This window comes from Hipposideros armiger, unplaced genomic scaffold (assembly GCF_001890085.2).
Source record: "Hipposideros armiger isolate ML-2016 unplaced genomic scaffold, ASM189008v1 scaffold_707, whole genome shotgun sequence".
Taxonomy (NCBI): Eukaryota; Metazoa; Chordata; class Mammalia; order Chiroptera; family Hipposideridae; genus Hipposideros; species Hipposideros armiger.
In genome coordinates, this window is record NW_017732057.1 from 40006 (window position 1) to 60003 (window position 19998).

The following is a 19998-nucleotide window of genomic DNA, read 5'->3' on the forward strand; positions in this document are numbered from 1 at the left end:
TGTTGCAACAGCATAATGCTATAGTTGGTCATTATGATGATTCTGAGGCATCAAGGAAAGGGCATAATTTGTTTAGTAAAACATAGGAGGCAGAGAAGTATATGATATTTTAGGTTCCCATACCAAGAGGTTAAAGTGGAAAACTTGGAGTTTAAGCGACATAATTTATCATCAGTCATTTTCTCTGTTAGATCCTATGCTAGAAGCTTTGAGGATTAATGAGCTCATTTGACTGAGAGATAGGTTATTTCCCTATCTTACAGAGGGCCATGTTAGGACTTGGAAAGGCCAAACAACTTGTTTGTTTAAGGAACCTAGTAAGAGGAAACCACTGATTCAAACCCAGGTCTCTTTCATACTAAAATTTGTGGATTTTTCCTACTATGCTTTAGTTCTGTCAGGTATGTCTGTTGGGAATAGCCTCTCAAATGTACCAATTTCTGAAGCTTTCAAGTGACCAAGGCCTTTCAATACTGTTTTTCATTGATCGTAGAGATGTTCTCATAAAAGGTTTTAACCAGATATGCTGATCTTGAATAACTGGGGTAGAAAATGAAAATGCCATTAAGCCAGTTTTATTCCTGGATCAATTTTATTACTTAAATTGCTATTTTCTTCCATTTTCATTTTGTTTTTACTGAAAATTTGTCAAAAATTAGCATTCCATTTAAATAGGTTAACCATGTCATTTTATTAAGTATAGCTTCTGCTTTCTGAATTGCTCTTGGTTGCTATTATTTTTACCATATTTAATTCGCCTGTTGAATTTTGCAGCTCTAATTTTCATCAAAGATTTGTATCACTCTTTAGTCAATAACAAAGTTTGTGTGCTGTTTTGGCCATCGGCAGTTTTCACTTTGTGATATTTCTACTGGCAATATGCATTATGAGCTGGACAAAAGCCATACTAATTTCAAGTGTATACAGTTTTGTCTGTATGAATAAAGCATCCAGCTTTATTGTCTATCACCTTTCCCTTGGTACCCTCATCCTCATCCCCAATCCCTGAGAATGCTCTTTCTGACATCCCGCATTTTTTTCTTTTCTCATAAAATGCATATCACAATATTTTAATTATATAATTTTTCATCACAGAAGAATGAGGAACTTGTAAGTACAGGTTTTTATCTTATTCATCTGTATCCATTGCCTAGCACAGGTCCTAGCACACTGGAGGGTTCAGAGGCCCCAAAATTCAAATGTATGGACAACTAGTTCCCTTGAGACACCAGGCAAACAAGGTACGAACCCAAAACTGAAAAATTACCTTAAAAGTGAAATTTTGGACACACTCATAAACTTGGGTAAAGTACACCTCCCCCTCCACTTATAAAATATGGCTGTATGCTGAAAGAAACCACGACTGATGCTTATCATCCTGACCTTGTAATGACATGAGGGTCGTTTTGACTTGTGCCTCTTTCCCTTTAAAAGTACCTGCTATATTCAGTGACAGCGTATTTCAGGTACCAAATGAATTGCAACACCACAGCAAACAAAGGACAGCCCCTCAAAGTTGTCAACAAGGAACGGGACCTCGCCCGTGAGCAGAGGCGCAGGTTAACCCAGCAACTCAGCCGGGTGGAGGAAGGGCCAGCCTGCAGAGGCCCGCGCGTAACAAGCCACTCTCACCAGCCCGGAACAAAGCCCGCGCTGACTCCACGCGTCGCCATGGCAACGCGGGGTCTGTGCCGGCCCGGATTGGCCAGGCTCGGCGCTCGCGACGCCTGCTGGGAGAGCACGTCCCCGCCGCCCCTTAGCCGGTTTGAACTTGGCGGGCCAGATGTGGGCGGCGGGGCGGTGGAGGGCCTCTTCCCCCACTTCCGACACCCGGGTCCTGCCCGACTGCAGGGCCAGGTCTCGGCCCTCGTCGGGCTCCTTCTCCGCCCCCATGGCGGACGCCCGAGGGCACGGGCTGGAGACCGTGGCCGGGTGCTCGCCATCTCCGCCGCTGAGCTGCAGCAATTCCACCCTGTCGCTGTTGTCTCCTCTCCGCCACCAAAGCTTCCCGTTTGACGATGACGATGGTGACGGGGAAGTTGAGGAAGACGTGGACGAAGATGCCCGTGACTCAGAGGCCAAGGGGGCGAGCCTGAGAGGAATGGAGGTACAGGGGTGCGCCAGGTAAACCCGAGGCCGCCCGGCCCATACAGCCCAAGATTCCTTAGACCTTTCTACATACCTTCTTCTGCCAGCCAAACACCTGCCTGTCTTCTGCCTCACAGGCTGTGCAAGCACCTGTATCCTCAGGTGTTGCTCCTTTTTGCACATAAAGAGTCCTGGCCCAGTTCTTACAAGTGACCTCACATTTTCTATGGTTCTTAAATCCTTTTTCAAATTGAGAATATGATGATTGCTACCATCCCCCTGGAAAAACGCACATAGTCCCAAACACAAAATTTTGCTACAATTTCAGGAGTTTTATAAATACTCAAAAGCCTGATGGTGGACATCAGAACTCTTGTCTAAACTTAACACCAAAATGTGGTTTACCGCACGTCAGTAGTACCTGTCGATAACTTGAAAAATCTGATTGCCAGTGAAGTAGGTTGTAGTACGCAGTATACTTTTTATGTCATCAATAAGGAGCTGAAGCACAGAGGTTAGCAATGTCAACCTCAGCATCCAGAGACAGCTTTGGGTCTGATCTGAGCACTTAGGAGTGGAATAGAAGTCATTGAATCAAAGAACGTTAGGACCAAAGAGATTATTAAAACCATTGTAATTTATTTCTACAATTATTCATTCGGCAAACCTTTAATTTGTGTCACATACTGGTCTACTTATTGGGGACCATAAACAAGAGAGACATGGTCTGTACTCAGGGGTTTAAAGGCTAGATCAAGTCACTCATATTACAGATAATAAAACTGGCTTAGACTACAAGTAAGTCTGATTCAAAGGCATATGCCTGGTTATTAGCAGAGCTGGGCCTAGTACTAACCTATACTGATCATGTTCTCTCTTCCCTGTACTAGATGCCTGTTATTGGGTATATAGAAATAGCAGCAAAGGGCCTATGCCTGCAGGAATATATTTTTCTAAGACAGACATAGTAATACAGGTCCATTTTGGGGTAGGCTCATTACATTGTCTTCAGAAAGCGTTGACAAGTTTCTGGTTGTCAATCTGTGTAAGGCCTATATGGTACAAGACGTCTAAGAAATGCAGACCAGAGCACCCATGCTTTATGTGTAAGCGTCAGGATAGCCCCTTTCGTATAAGGCCTTCATTACCAGTGAGTGAATGGAATATGGAACCATATGAAGTGACTCTTGCAGTCACAACAGTGAGTCTCTTAGGAGTGAGAAGTAAAAGTAAGTACACTGATAGGACTGGAGATCAGGGAGAGCAATCAAGCAAGCCACTTGTCCAGACCGGTTGTAGCAACAAGAAACAGGCTCTTGATCAACCTGATAATAGAACTGATGGTAAAAATCAGACTTCCAGGAGTCCATTTTCATGTGGGCCTTTGTAGGAATTCTTCAGGACTGAGTTGGCCCCATAGATTCTTAAAATAAATGTTAAGGCTTTGGAAAATACCTTCTGAGTCTAATCAACAAGACAATGGAGACACAGTTTAGCAGCCTCAGGAATGGTGGCTTTCAAAACTGTCTCAGCTACCGAGCCCTTGCATTAGCTTCCAATAACGAAAACACCGACCAGATGGAGCTTAGCAGGAGAGGAAGCCGGAAAGACGTATGTCTCCCCTTAGCCAAAGCCCGAAGGAGCTGGTGGCCTCCCGGGGCCAAAGCTGCCTTCCTTATCCCAGTTCATTTTCTGTGAATCAAAGGAATAGGTAGGATGTGGTCTGGAAAGAGTGCAGGAGCTGTCAGGCCTTGTGTGTGGCAAGTGTGAGATGCGTATTCGGTGCTCAGTGAACGTGTGCTGCATGAATGCCTGTTTCCCACATCCTAGAGAACAAGATAGATGCAGTGATTGTTTTCAACTACCTAAGAAAACCTAGCACTTCTTTTTAGGAAAGATACATGTTGAGAAAATCTCCTCACTTCTCCCTACTTCTAACCTTAAGTTGGTACCCTGGACAGTTGGGGCTGATGGGATGAGGAGAGCAGACAGCCTGAGTCATCTTAGTCCAGCCTTAGTTCTGGGTAATGAGCATCTTCTCTGGACCAGGGAGCAAACCGAGAGCTGCCTGGGATTATGCCTTGTTTCCACTCTTCACCTGCCACGGTGACCTGACTGTGGCAATACTTACAGGATGAGCTTTTTTGACCTCGACTCAGGCATCAGCTGTACCTGGTGGATATGAGCTGAAGGTATAGTAGGTGTAAATAGAGCCATGCTTCAAGGATACATCAACCTTCAAGTGGCCTGAGGTGAAGTTCACAGTTGACTTCAGACAAGATAATGAAAAGTATTTTCCTGGGAGGCTTTTATAATATGCTGTGGGCCTGCTGTTTAGTCAGCATTATCCATCCTGTTTTGTTGTTGTGTTTTTTATCATTCTGTCCATTAGGAAACTCATGTTAAGACATGAGTTTAAATGTCTTGGTCATAAATAGCTGCTTATCAAACCTCTCTTGATTATGGATAGAGCTATAGTATATACGCTCAAAATTTTGACATAATTTGTTAAACATTAAGGCAAGAAATTCAATATTTAAAGTGTCATTTCTTAAGAGACACTAATTTCACTCATTTCTTCTTTCATCAAACATTTATTAGGAGCCCATTATATTCTAGGCCATAAGCTAGACTCTGGAAATAAAGAGTGAGTTAAGACATGTTTTTGTCTGTGAGGAATTCATGGCCTGTGGCAGACATGGACAAGGGACAGAAAGCCCAAGGTGCTTCGTCCAGATTTTTTGCAGAGGCTTTCACTGTGAGGCATTAAAGATAATGGCTGAGTTGAATCTTGAAGGGAGAGCATGAAAAATTAGCTGTAGTCGTATTCCCACTACTACATGACATGTACCAGATGTTTACCGAGTGCCCGGAACTGTACTCAGTGCGTTCGCATGGACTGTCTCTTCCAGGAGTAACTGAGCTCGCCACTACTGTTATCTCCATTTTACACATGAGAAAGGGGAGCTTAAAGAGGTGAAAAAATGTACACTCGCAAGAAGCAGGTAGAGATTCACCCCAAATGTTTTAGTCGCACATCTAAGCTCTTCCTTGGGCCATGTGTGGAGGTGGAGGAAAGGAATTTCAGACTCTTAGGCAGTGCTGCTGAGCACGGGGGCATGGCACACATCAGCAGTCAGCCTAAGTTTCACAAGACTGAAATGTAGAGTCTGGGTCAGCCATTGGTGAAAGGAGAGGCTGGAAGACAGGCAGGGGCCAACGCATGGAGGGCAGGCTGTGGAGCCTGGATTTCATCTTGTGGGCAGAGGAGCCACTGAGGAACTTTGAGATGCGTGGTGACATGACAGAAGGATGCATTTGAAGGATGAACCTGGTAACAGAGTGAATAAGGATTTGAAATGGAGGGGGAAAGGCCAGTTATGACCAGACAGTGGTTGCACGATGGTAGTAGGAGAGGAGAATGGCTTGAGAAAATGGAAAGAAGTGGAAGAGACATAACTAGGTGATAATATGGGGGTGGGCGGGAGGGGGAGATCAGATGTGGACCGGGGCAGGAGGAGTCAAAGGTTTGGGTTCCGGGCTTGGCTACCTGGGTAGGTGGAGGTACCCTTCACTGAGGTAGGATTATAAGAGGAGGAGTAACATTTTTCTGGTGGGGAGGGTAATGGGTGGATGGTGGAAGACAATTAGACTTGTTTGGACTGATTGAGTTTGGTATTTAAGTGGCACTGTCTATCAAATGGTTGGAAATAAAACCTGGAGCTTAGGAGAAAGATCTGGCCTGGAATGGCTGATCTGCACATGATCAGCACGTTGCAGTAGTTGAAACTATGGGAACAGATGAGATGGTTATGCAAGACCAAGAAGGGACTACACACACACACACACACACACACACACACACACACACGCACACGCACACACGCACGCACGCACGCACGCACGCAATAAACAACGCATCAACAGTGTTTCTTGCCCACTAGAATAAAAATTCCATCAGGCCATGGATGAATTGAGAAATAGCAGCAGGAAAAAACAAGCAGATGCTGTGAAGTTGAAGAAGCTGTGCATTGCAGTGGGTTAGGCCGTTGGTTGCCTGAATGGGATGAAGAGGAATTGAGTGTATAATAACCTAGTCTCTAGAGCTGCCTTGGGTCCTGAGCAGCCTTTCTTTCCATGGGTGCTGATTGTTTAGCTTTTCCTGTTTTTAAGAGGCTTGTGTATGGCTAAATCCCTGTGTTCTTTATTTATTTACTTAGAGTATTTCCTCTCCTCTGTTCTTTTAAGTGTGAGTAACTTTTCCCTGTACCCAGAAGAGATAGACTGAGAGAGGTGGATGGTGGAAATGGTGACCATGGCAGGAGGTAACCAAACTGGAGAGTTACACATATCCTAAGAATTGGCAAAAGGGAGTCAACTAAAGTGTAAAAAAGAATACAAAGGCCATATTATTTTTTGTAATTTTTTATTTCAAAACAATTTCAAATTTATAGAAAAGTTGAGAGTATAAAGAACTTCTGTTTACCCTTCACCCAGAATCCCTAATGGTTATTAACACATTTGCTTTATCATTCTCTGTAAATGCACATACTCTTTTTTTTTCCCCCCTGAAATATTTAAGTGAGGAAAAGGGAAAAGCCTTCTCTGATTAGGATCATATGTTGTAATTAGTTATCCAGATGTAAGATTTTTAAGAATAAAAAATTGTTGTCATTGAGGCAAATAGACCTGGTGTGGGTTATCCCAGTAGGTTGTAAAATAATGTGATTTTAGAAGATGAAGGAATTCAAAGGCAGTTTGGTGGATAAACATTCAAATACTGAAGTTTCTTTTTATGATTTTCAAATGTTTGTTTATGTATAACTCATTCATATATATATATATATGTGTACTTGTAAAAATCACAGGATTCTAAATGTTATTAAATCCTGCTTTCACTGTATAGCTAAGTGATTTTGATTGTTAAGCCAAAGAGTTTCGAGTACAAGTGCTTTCGTATCCTCTCTTTTGTGATAGTGTGGTTGAATCCAAAGATAACCAAGAAGAACAGAAACAGGTGCGTTTACCCGAAAGCAGCCTGACACCATGGGAAGTGTGGTTTGTTGGCAAAGAAAAAGAAGAACGTGACCGTCTGCAGCAGAAAGCTGTAGAGGTAAAACTAGACAGTGTTCTTTTTATGTACTCCATGAGCTCACAGAGCAGAGCTGCTGTCGAAATTAAAACGTTAATGTTATTTTCCCTTAAAACAAAGTTTTTGCATTTGTTTGTGTCAGTTTGCTCTATCGATTTCAACAACTCATTGTAGAAATAATACATGGTCCTCATAAGAACATTTCGAAAATAGAGTTAAGCATAATTAAGAAAATTAAAATTTTCTCTAATCTTCAAAGTGTATAGCCTTCCACATTTTCTTCTCTATAAATTAAAAAAAAATATGTATGTGCAAGTGTATATGGACTGGCACATACAATGGAGCTTCACCGTTATGTACATTTAACTAAAGTAAATTCAACTGTGTATACTTGGTAAAATTTTTAAGAAAGGAGAAAAACAAAAATTGAAATAGAGATAGGAATCTACCCCCATAACTCAGCACATGTGCCCTAGAGTGATTTTGTGCTGGAGATGGCTATCTGTGTTTTTCAGTTTCTCTGCTTTCCTGCCTTGTTTGTGGACATTTCTGCGTTTGTGATTTTCTCTCTGAATTCTCACTCTCCAAACTCAGAAAATAGTTTGAGATATCTTTTGCACAAATCCCTCATTCTTTGAACTCTTACTGTTTGCTTTTTAGAACCTAGCAGCCAAAATAGATTTGGATAATTTGGCATCCCCAGTATCCACACTCACTCTCTAAATTCTCTCTTTCCAAACACAGAAAATAGATTTGAGTGCTGAGGGGAGACTTCTTGTTTTTATTTTAAAAAAAATTTTTAGAGGTTTTTTTGTTTTTGTTTTTTAAAGATTTTTATTAAAAATAGAGAGGATGCCAAAAAAATGTTTACACATTTTAAGGAAAAAACTATTGAAATTGTAATACTCAATATATACTGATAATGAAAGATGAATACACATCATGTTTGACTTCTGCAATTACAAGAGGTGCTCAAAGTGGTTACCATCAGCGTCCAGACACTTCTGATTACAGCGAACTACTGCTTGAGCAATTTTGACCAAAGTGTCCACTTGTATACATTTTTTTTGGCACCCCCAGTATATTTGCATATCATTAAATCCATATCAGTGTATTTTACAGCATCATTTTTATGGCTAGCTAAGAATATTAAAATATATTTTAAATGTATCCAATATATATTAGAATATAGTTAACGGGTTCACTGTTGGATATTTAAGTTTATTCTAATCTATTGGCAACCATATTTTCGTAAAAATTCTTGAAACTATAGCTTTGCCATCCATGATCTTCCTTGGAATAAATTTTCCATATCAGCTTTGAAAGTAGTTGGTATTTCTGTGATGGGTTTCTAACCAGGTAAGCAGTCACATATTCAGGAGGCTAAGCATGACTCAAATGATTGTAGAAACCAGTACATCCTGCTGTTTCCCTACTGCATGACACTTTTTTTTCTCAAATACAAATTTATTCCTGGCAAAGTGCACAGTGGTATTTGTTTCCTCTTAGAAGGGCACAGGTCCTAAGAAAGACCTTATGGTTTGATGTCATGCAGGCTTATGTAAACTTTTATGCTCCTTTCAATTTAATCATCTGTACAATAAATGTAAAGTAATATCTGTGCCACAGGATTTTTGTGAGGATTAAATGAGACAAGATATAAAGATGACTGGTGTTGTTTTATGGTTATTGATATCATGCTCTTCATAGCGTCACTAAAGCTTTTTCATTTATTTTCAGAATTAATGTTTATTATTGAGACCCCAGACTCTTACTTCTCTTACCTCACCCTTAAGTTTTAACATTACTAATTGCATTACTTAGTGCAGTAGCTTTCATAATATTTATTCACAGTGAGAAATCGTCTTTGCTTCATGTCACACACAGATACATACATACATACACACACACACATGTACATACATATTTGAAATAACATCTTAATTTTTGCAAAACCTGGTATTTTATTGTTATTTTTTTAAGCCTGGTCATAACCCATTAAATTGGCTTTAGACTCACAGTTTGGAAGACACTGATCTAGTCCATTGAGTCAGTGGTAAAGTGGAGTTCAGTTGACGGTACTTAATTTTATCTCTAGTCTCACTAGAAGGACTTGTTACATTAGGAAATGGAGGGTCACTTCAGGTCATTTTTAGAGTCAGCACACAATAAAAGAAGTTAATTAAATTCATAAGGGAGCCTGGGCTTTGGAGTCACACAGAAGAAGACTGAAATTTTAGCCTTGTTCTTTTAACTCTGTGACTTTGAAAAAGTTACCTAACTTCTCTGAGCCTCATTCTCTTTATCTGTAAGCCAGATGTTACAGAAGCATCGTAAGAGTGGTTAAAAGCATCAGTTCTTGAGCTGTATTTCCTGGATTCAAAACTTGGACCAAAAAAAAAAGAAAAAAGCAACAACAAACTTGGACCTTGGGCAAATCCTTAACCTTTCTACCTCAATTTCTTTATCATTGAAAGGGAAACTATATTATGAGGACTAGTGAGCATCAGTAAGTGGCCTAGTATATAGGAAGCACTGAATAAAAGTTATGTGTTCAAGGAGATAACAATAAACTACTGAAGGTTTATTTTGAGAACAGACTAAAATAATGAATATAAAGTCCCTATCGCAATGATTGACCATATAGCAGAATATAATTGGTTGAAAGATTAAAACCTTTTGGTGTATTTAGGAGCATGGCATTTCTTATGGCTAGGTCATTACTTAACTCTAAAGCAATTAAAATACTTCAGGATGAATCTTATTGTTTCAGTCATGCCATGGATATCATAACATATAGGCCACTACTCACTTTATTTATAAAAGCTTAGTTTGAGCTATTGTGGTATTCACATTCTTTTCTAAGTCATACTTCCTTTATTTTTCTGTCCTTATTTATTGCATTCTCTAATTTGTTTACTAATCATATCATTAAAAGCACAGATTTTTAACAATAAGGAATAATTCATCTCAGATCCCTATTAAACAGAAGGGTCGGAAAGTAACTAGGTTTCAGTTAGTAACTAAGCTGGGATGGATTCTATAGGGTTGTCGGGAAAGTCATGACATATTTTTTCTATGTTTTTCAAAGGTTATTTATTTATATAAAGAACAAAGATCCTTGCTCAAGAGTATGCGCTCTGAGCAACAGGGTCGCTGGTTCAGTTCCCGGCCCGGGCTGAACTGCTAACAGCTGCTGGCTAAGCTAAAAAAAAAAAAAAAATTGCCCGTTTTGTTCGATAACCTTTTGCCATCTTTCAGTGAGCTTCATAATTCCTTGTTCATAGAACAACCTGTCTTTAATGGCAAAAAACTGAACAAGGTGCTGATTTACAGCCTCATCCTAATTGAACGTTATACCTACCACGCAAGGAGTTTTGAAGAGAGTGAAACAAGTGGAAGTCTGACGGCGCAAGGTCAGGCGAGTATGGTGGGTGTGGCAACACATTCCATCCAAGCTTCAATAGTTTTTGACAGGTGATCAGACTTGTGTGTGGTCTCACATTGTTGCGATGGAACACAACTCCTTTATGATTAACAAGCTCTGCATGTTTCAAACTGTCCAATTGCCGACAGTACACATTCGAATTGATTGTTTGGTTCCTTGGTAGGAGCTCGAAAAACACAAGACACCTTTAAAATCCCACCACATTGAGAGCATATCCTTCCTCTGATGAATGTCTGCTTTCGATGTTGTTTGAGGCGAATCATGACATTGGAACCAAGACCGTTTGTGTACCACATTGTTGTAAACAATCCACTTCTCATCACAAGTTATCAGTCGCTTCAAAAAAGGATCGTTTTCCTCACGTTTAATGAGCATATTGCAGATGTTTATATGCGCTGTCAAATGAACTTCTTTGAGTTCATGAGGAACCCAAATATTGAGCTTGCTTACATATCCCAGCTTCTTCAGGTGGTTGTGAATGCTTGAATGATGGATTTTCAGTGTTTCTACAATCTGTCGTGTTGTGTAATGTGGGTTTGACTTGACCAATGCCTTCATTTTGTCGTCATCAACCTTGGTGGGCCTCCCTGACCGAGGTGCATCATTGAGATAAAAATCACCCACGGAATTTCGTGAACTATTGTTGGCACTGACATTCTTGTAGAGCACTGTTACCGTAAACTTTATGCAACTTTTCACAAGTTCTTCTCTTTGTGCAAGTAAAATAGTAAAATATGGCGAAAAAGCACAGTTTTGTCTTCCATCTTCAACTTGTTATAAAATCTCCAAAACTCAACCAAATCGCTCAGTTTTGTTTTTTAGAATGAAGCTAGAACTGTCAGCTGTCAAATGACTTAGCAATAACAGACGCGAATGACTCTAGTACTTCCAAAAATGAAGTAGCGCCATCTATTGCAAAAATGTGTCATGACTTTTCCAACAACCCAATAGTTCTTTCAACTTTCAGTTTAATAAGTGTTTTTTCCACAGTACCAAGATGTATTTTAGAACCAAATGGTTCAGACCTAGTATTTAATTTTTGAATTTAACCTGGCTTTCTTATTTTCTTCCTTGAAAATTTAATGGAAGATTTAAAGGATAGTTGGGTCATTAAAAAGATTATTCCTTCTCATAAATTTGATTTTATTAACAGACATTTAGATTTGTTTCAGCCATCTCTGTAAGATTGAGTTAAATTATTTTAACCCATCAAAATTACCTGCTGACAATGTTTTTTTACATTTGTAACTGTTAAGATGATAAATATGATAAATGTTGAATGTTAGTATTATGAAAAACTAGCATATTGGTTTTGTAGGTCGTATAAATTTTATTTTGTTTTTTATTATATAAAAAAATTCTTTAGCAAACTATTCTAAATTCTTTATGGCCTTTGGCTTATTCTAATTTTTAACATTTTAATACAATCTGTTCTAAATTGTAAATTGTATCTAGTTTGTGAATAATCTAGGTGCCTTTATTTTATTTTATTTTTTCACCATCTTGCCTTTGGCCATTTCATTCGTCTGCCCTGAATGAAGGAATAGGGTAGGCTATGGAGTTGGTGAAACTCAAAACTGTCAGTTTTTCTGATTGTTAACCTTCGATGGTATAAAATTCTTTGAAAATCAACAAAAGCTATTGAAATAAAAATGCTGTTTAGGATCTTCTTTGGAGTTTGGTTTTCCATAATCGAGTGTTTACTCTGTGGAAAATAGCTATCATCCTGTTGAAATTCAGTGATGTACCAGAAGACGACATAGGCCTTGTGAGAGAAGACCCCCAGCTGTGTCTGGAAGAGGTTTGCCTTGGTGGTGAACATATGGAGGCGTTCAGGGTGGGACATTCTGAGAGGGCCAGCCTTGGGAGGGAGGATTATGTCTCAGGATGTGATATATGCTCTGGGGTGGCAAATTACTTGAACAGACATTCTGAGATGAGAGCACTGTCCGGGTCAGTGGTAGTATTTTCTAGGTACTTTTGACCCTTCCTTTATCTTTAACTCTTATGTCAACATTGACTAAAATTCATGAGCCATAAAATAGGAACACAAAGTCTGATTTTGTTTTCCTGATTTTTGAGTTTGATTATATGAAGGCTCTTAAAAGTGTACATAAATATAATCAGTCATATCTTTAGTTGTATATTTAAATGATTTCTTAAAAATAAAATTTAGGACTATTTAGGAAAATTTCAGGTATATGGTTGTCAGATCTGTATCTAGCCCCCCCACACACACACGCACACTCACACTCGCATGCATACATACATGCGTGTATTCCCCCTTTTTCTTTCCTGACACAAGTCCAGACTTCTTCCCTTTATAACTCATATACTGGGGCAACCTCCTAATCAGTCTCCCTCAGAATAGTTCTGATCCCTTTAATGCAGCCCTTAACCTTTATCATTACGAGCTCTAAATCATCGCTTTGCCATGTATTCCTGCTTCATAGTGTTCAATTTACTCTGCCTGTTTTGAAAGAGCTTTTTCTACCTAGTTACCACCCACCACCCCACCATGCCCATGTCTCCCTGCTAGTCAAGCCCGTTCCTTACTGTTCCTCCTGGGGCGCGCATTTCTGACTACCCTGGTCCACACTGTTGCTCCTCTCATCTTCTCGCCTTCGCGTCCCTCTTCTGAAATCCTGTTGTACACAATACCTCACAAAGTAGCACTTAATTCTTTTGTGTATGTAGAAGGAGATTAGGTCAGAGACTTCTGGAATTACATCCCTGTATCTCTCTGTTCATGCTATCTTGATAGTAGGCGCTCCATAAAAAATGAAAAGTATTAAGTGAATAATCAAGGAATAGCAGCTGCAGAGGTAAAGAAAAATCTTTTTAAAACCAAGATGGCTGTTTTTGCTTTGGGGGCTTGGGAGAAGGATAGCGTTTAAAAGTTGGAAGACCTACTGAATGAGTGAGGGCAGTTATTTTCCATACAGCAAAATTTTAGGATGAGAGGTCATGGAAGACAGGTATCTTGCGACCATTTGTTCTAAAGTGCAGAAGATAAGGTTCTCGGTGTCAAGTTTTATCTTCATTTCATTTAACACACTGGAATTGTCTGAGAGTTGCAAAATGGTCCTTCCCACTACCATTCATACTCAGGTAGGTAGGTCTTTGGGGGAGGGAGGGGTGGTGAGAAGGAGTGAGGTCCAATGGAAGATATGTAAACGTATCTGATTATTAGTACCCAAGGAAAGAGAAGAAAAATAACCAGTAATTATGGTAGTGGAGTCCTAAGAGTCTAGTTTGAACAGCATTCTCAACTAATGCCGTAATTTAACTGATGAGTGACAGAGTGGTGGCATTCAGCTTGTAGTTTTATTTGGCCATACCTTCCACATTCTTTCTCCTAAGGAAATGCCCAAACGTGTAGATTCGAGTGACAGCAAGGCAGTTAAATAATCTGGGATATGAATGTGGTTTTGTTTTATACTCCAGCAGCTATAAAATCAGTGAAGAAAAATCTAGATTCTTTTTTTCTCTACAGGAAATTGAATGGCTTCTGCACATTTCTTTTTTGGTATGACTCTGAATTAAATTTTTAAATTTGGGGATTATTTAATTCCTATCCTTTATCTTCCTCAAGAATCTAGAGGCTTTTTATAACTGTAAAAAAAAGTTGCAATTCCCTTGAGCTTCTGCCAGTAGCGTACAGTGATGCCAAAATTTATGTGTGCGAAAGTTGATTTCAATGAGGGTAATTTAGCTGAAGTTTAGTCTAAGAAACTAGTGTTTTGCTGCCAAGCAATTATTTGCATTTCTAAAAAATGACATACTTTTTACCAATGCTTTCTTTTCATCATAGACTAGTTACTTAAGTAAGTTATTGTCACTAATGGTATATTTTCTATAAAGGAAACTATATTCATGTTTAATTTGGTTAACCTCAGCCTTTTTTCAAATAATGTGATTTGAGTACTCCTACTAAATGCTAGCTTTTGTTGGAAAAAAATTCACAGGAATTAAATCAGCAGCTAGAAAAAAGAAAAGAAATGGAAGAACGTGAGAAAAGAAAGATAGTTGCTGAAGAAAAGCTCAAAGAATGGGTTCAGAAAAAGAATGAACAGGTAAGAAAAAAACGCACACGCACACATTGACTGACACATCTTTTGTGAAGTGTTCTTCTCATTATTCCTCATTACCTAGGTTTTTCTTACTTTCTCTTAGATTCTTTCTTCTCTGGCCTGATCGTTCCCCCTACCCTCAGGGACATTTATGAAGTCTCTTACTTCTGCCCTTCGCTCTCTGCTCCTCCCCTTTTTCCCCATGCGGTTTCCACTTATATGTGGTTACAGGTTAATCATGACGTCTATCTCTAGACCTGACCTCCTGGAATCTTGGATTTTCATCAGTAAAGTCAGCAGGCACCTCTGAGCCTGCAAATCTAAAACAGCCCATTTTTGCCTGTTGTCCTTTGATAGAACCATTCTTCTAACTCCTTGATTTGTGTTATTAGCACTACTGTCATCTCAGTCACCCATGCATACTCAGAATTCTTCATCCCCTCCTTTCCTTTACAATGTCCGTTCTCCTGTTTGTAATCTCTTCCTATCTGGTCTCATTACATCTTTCAACTTTTGTTTGTTTGTTTGTTTATTTTTTCGTACTGTAAATTCCATAAGGGCAGGGATTTTGCCTCTTTTGTTCAGTTTTCTAGCAGCTAGATCTGTACCTGGCACATAATAGATGCTCCAAAATATTGGTCGAATGAATGAATTCATCCTCTGTGTTCAAGCCAGACTAAATTTGTTAAAACAGTCGAATGTCATTCCCCAATTCAGAATGTGTTTTTCATGATTCCTCACTGTCTTCTGAGTAACCTTTTAACAGTTCCAGCCTCGCTGGGTAAAGGCCTCCTTCTCTTTGCTGTCTGAGCCGTGTCTTCCACTGTGGTTCCTTCATTCTGTGCCGTTGCTTCTTCGTGGCTGGCATTCTTGGGAGCGTACACACAGGATAATCATGGCCCATCTTCTTGGAGTATTAGATCACTGGAAAATTTTGAGAGGAAAAATGTTATCTTTATGTTAAAGCAAGCACAGATATTTAATGGAGTAGAACGTAAGTTTCATATTACTTTTAAGATACACAATAGATTTCAAAGAACTCTTGAGCTTTGGACTGTGTTCTACAGCCCCTGGGGATATGTGTTCATGAGACATTTTAAGAACATTTTTCTTCTGTTTCTCACTTCCGTATCTATATTTATTTATGTGATATTTCATCAGCATGGAATCTCATCATATCCTCCATCCTACCTTTCTCTTTATTATCCAACTCAAAGCATTTCCTACATGAAGCATTCTCTAATCACATGCTAGAAACTCTTTCCTTCTCTGAATCCTTGTTCCGTTTTATCACTTGGTCATATACTGCCTTGTATGATGTATATATTTTGTTGCTATTTTGTATTATGCGTATATCTTTATTTCCATTGTAATTTTAAGACTATTAAATATAGGAATTATCTTTTATGTTACTTTTTAATACATTACAACATCTAGCATAATGCTTTATAATATAGTAAGCATTTGTTTTTGGAATGAATGAATGAATGAATGGTATTATCTTTCAATTTTAATACATTCTTGTATTGAATCACAAATTAAAAATTTTTAAAACACTAACACTTTATCTATTTTGATTTTTATATATTTAAAATGATACTGCTTTTATTATAATCCAATTTGATGAATTTAGTCAAATGTTAACTTGTAAGGCAAAGTTTTACTTTTTAATTCTAAATTTTTATTGCTAAGTATTGTTATATCTAACACCCAATGGAATTAATAAAAGTACGTAGTAAATCATTTCAGTTAATTGAAGACAACATAGCTTTCTTCATCCAGGTATTGTAAAAAGGAAATTGACTAGACATATGTGTGATACAACCATAAATATATTTGTTCTTTACTTCAGAAGTAAATTATTATTATTTTTAAGTTTACATCATCCCATAATATTCTTTGTGAATACATGCCAAAATCAAAGTAAGTCTCTGTGACCATTACCAAACTTTGAGTGATACTTTCTTGAAGATTATAACTGTAAAATGAAATAGTTTTGCATGTGCTGAATAGCATGCTCTCTCCTCTAAAAGCTTTCTTATCTTCGAACTCCATTAAGCTCATTTGCCACGCCGATCAAGCATGGTTGTTGTTTGGCTAAGAATGTAAGATACTGCTAAGAGATGATATATTCTCTGTTTTAATTAGTGGCAGTAGGTCTAATCCAATTATTTGAGAAAAAATTTATTTCTTTTGGAGGGAAATGGCTTGCCCTGACATAAGTCACTAATTATTGAAAGCAAGATTCCATAAGGTTGAGAATAGTTCAGAAACGAACCCTGAGAAATTAAGTTTGCTTATTCTGCAGAACTGCTGTGCATGTTAAGGAATAATTGATTACACGAATATTTTTTTTCTTTTAAACTTATCAGATTTCCCGCTTCACTCTTAGTTACATTTACCTCTATTTGTAAAGACTGCTCTCCTGGTTCTTCTCTTCCTGTCTGGCATCTAGCTTTTTTTCTCCTCTGTTTACATTTCATTGTGTGTGGTCCTCTGTGCCTCCAGCTTCATTCACATTGTAGCTATATATGTGGCCTATTTTCTCTAAGTCATTTTCACTGTGTTCTATCAAAAAATCAGACAAAAAGAATTTATGTATCCATTAGCAAAGCTAGTTTCTTATACTATGACTGTAAATTGTTCAGTCTGTTTCAAATAAATGGCTTATCTCATCTGGTACTCTTACATTTGTGTTGCCATACTAATTCATTTTTTAGATTTGTTTTTGGCAGTGTGTTATCACATGTTTTGTAAAAGAGCCTTACCTTCATTGTTTTTAAAATTATTTTTAATTCTCAAAACATGGAACTGATTTTTTTAATATAAAAACTTAATTCGGATCAACAAAGTGCATGATTGTAAAGCTGTTATCAGTGCACCATTCCTGCATTCAACACTTTCACTATGTGCCAGGTACTATTGAAGGAACCAGAGTATTAATTTAGAAACTGTAGCCAGTTGTTTTGTTAGTTTCCTTTAGTTTCGAGAAACAAAGTTTCTCTTAGGGCATCATCTTTAAAAAGGGAAGATTTATTGTTGTGCTCTGGGTGGTACAAAGAACTCCAGTGCTGGAAAATCTGAAGGTACTTAGTGGCTGGCTACTCTCTCCACACTTCTCTCTGAGCACCTGTTCTGTTCTCCTTTTGCTAACTAAAGGCATTCCATTCTCTCTTCTCTAGTTTAAATCCTTCGGAGAGCCTGTCAGATGTTTTGAAGTCAACTTCTTTGAGCTCTAATTTATATACAATAAAATACACCCATTGTAAGTTGGATAAAGTCTGGCAAACTTATGTACCTGTGTAACCAACGGCACCATCCAGATACAGAATGTCTCCATCACCCTGCACACTGTTCCCTCGTACCGCTTTACATTTAGCCCCTGCTCCCCACCTGCAGCTAGCCCCAGCTCCAAGGGAACCATTGATCTGCTTTCTGTCCCTACAGATTAGATTTGCCTCTTGTAGAATCTCATAAATAGAAGTATAGCATATGTATTGTTTTCTGCTGGGCTTCTTTTGTTTTAAGAATTCCCTGTTATTTCATATATTAAGATTGTTCCTTTTTATTGCTGAGTAGTATTCTACTCTACAGAATTCCACAAATTGTTGATCCATTCACTAGCTGATGGACAATTATGTTGTTTCCAGTGTGGGGGTATTATGAATAAAATTCTATGACAACTTATGTACAAGTCTTTTTGTGGAGATATGTTTTCATTTCTCTTGGGTAAATGGCTAGGAACTGAACTGCTGGGTTGTGTGGTAAGTATGTGTTAACTTTGTAAGAAATCGCCAAAATGTTTTTCAAAGTGCTTGTACGATTTTACTTTGCTACCACTATTGTGTGAAAATTCCAGTTGCACCACATCCTTGCCAAACTTGATATTGTCAGTCTGTTTCATTTCAAGTCATACTAGTAAGTGTGTAGTGGTGTGCCATTGTGGTTTAATGTTCATTTCCCTGAGATCAAATGATATTTCGCATCTTCTTATAAGCTTATTTATTGTATCAGCCTACTAGGGCTGCCATAACAAAATACCACAGGCTGGGTAGTAAGTAACAGAAATTAATTTTCTTAAGCGTCTGTGAGAGGCTGGAAGTCCAAAATGAAGACGTCAGAGCAAGGAGGCCTGTCCTTGGCTTGCAGATGGACACCTCTCTCCATACCCTCACATGGCGTTTTCTCTGTGCGTGTGCATCCCTGATGTGTTTCTCCTCTTATAAGGACACCAGGCCTGTTTGGATTAGGACCCCACCCTTATGACCTTAATTACCTCATTGCCTCTTTAAAGGTCCTATCTTCACCTACAGTCTCATTGAGGGTTAGAGCTTCTCAACATATTGAATGTTGGGCGGGGGTGGTGGTGCACAATTCAGTCCATAGCATTATTGACCATTTCTACATCTCTTCTTGTTTGGTTTGGTTTTGTGTTTAATTTTTTGCCCATTTTGTGGAAGGATTGTGTGTCTTATTAATAGGTTTTAAGAGTTTTTTTATATATTCCTTTAAATCCTGTTACATATATATGTATTGCAAATATTTTCTCCCACTTAATTTTCTTAGTGGTATTTTTAAAGAGCAGAAGTTTTAAGTTTTGATAAAGTTCCATATTTCAATTTTTTCTTTTATAGTTTGTAGGTTTTGTGTCTTATTTAAGAAATGTTTGCATATGCCAAGGGTTTAAAAGTATTCTTTATTGTTTACTTCTAGAAGTCTTATGACTTTAGCTTTTACGTGTATGTAGATTTTGAGTTAATTTTAATGTATGATTCGAGTTAAAGGTCAAGATTCATTTTTTGCATATGGGTATCCAGTTGTTGCAACATTATTTGTTCAAAAGATCATCTTTTCCCTGTTCAGTTACCTTGACACTTTTGTTTAAAAGCAATTGACCATATACATATGGGTTTATTTCTGGACTCTCTAATGTTCCATTGCTCTATATTCTATGCCCGTACCATACCAGCCTGTTACTATAGCTCTATAATTCTTCTAATCAGGTAGTATAAATCCTCCATCTTTTTCAAAATTGTTTTAATTACTCTTCCATATTACAATTTAGAATCACCTGTTTCCCGAGTCATGCTTGCTTGGATAGTGCCATGACACTATTGGGATTGCATTAATTATATAGATCATTTTGTAGAAAATTGCCATCTTAATATCACATTTTAAATCTATAAACATGATTTTATTTCTATATAGGTCATCTTTAATTTCTCTTAGTAATGTTATTTTTAGTTTTCAATGTATAGGGATGTTACACTTTAGTTGTTAAATGTAGCCCTAATATT

At 38.2% G+C, this 19998-nt stretch overlaps 1 protein-coding gene across 1 annotated transcript in view; it reads left to right on the forward strand.

The window, feature by feature from the left end:
* Positions 1-1745: 1745 nt before the first annotated feature.
* Positions 1746-19998, forward strand: part of CCDC34 (coiled-coil domain containing 34) — a 29333-nt gene continuing 11080 nt past the window's right edge. The window contains exons 1-3 of the mRNA XM_019627088.1: positions 1746-2124; positions 7066-7201; positions 14597-14704. Of these exons, the coding sequence (XP_019482633.1) occupies positions 1784-2124; positions 7066-7201; positions 14597-14704 (585 nt within the window). The 5' untranslated portion in view covers positions 1746-1783. The remainder of the gene's footprint in view (positions 2125-7065; positions 7202-14596; positions 14705-19998) is intronic.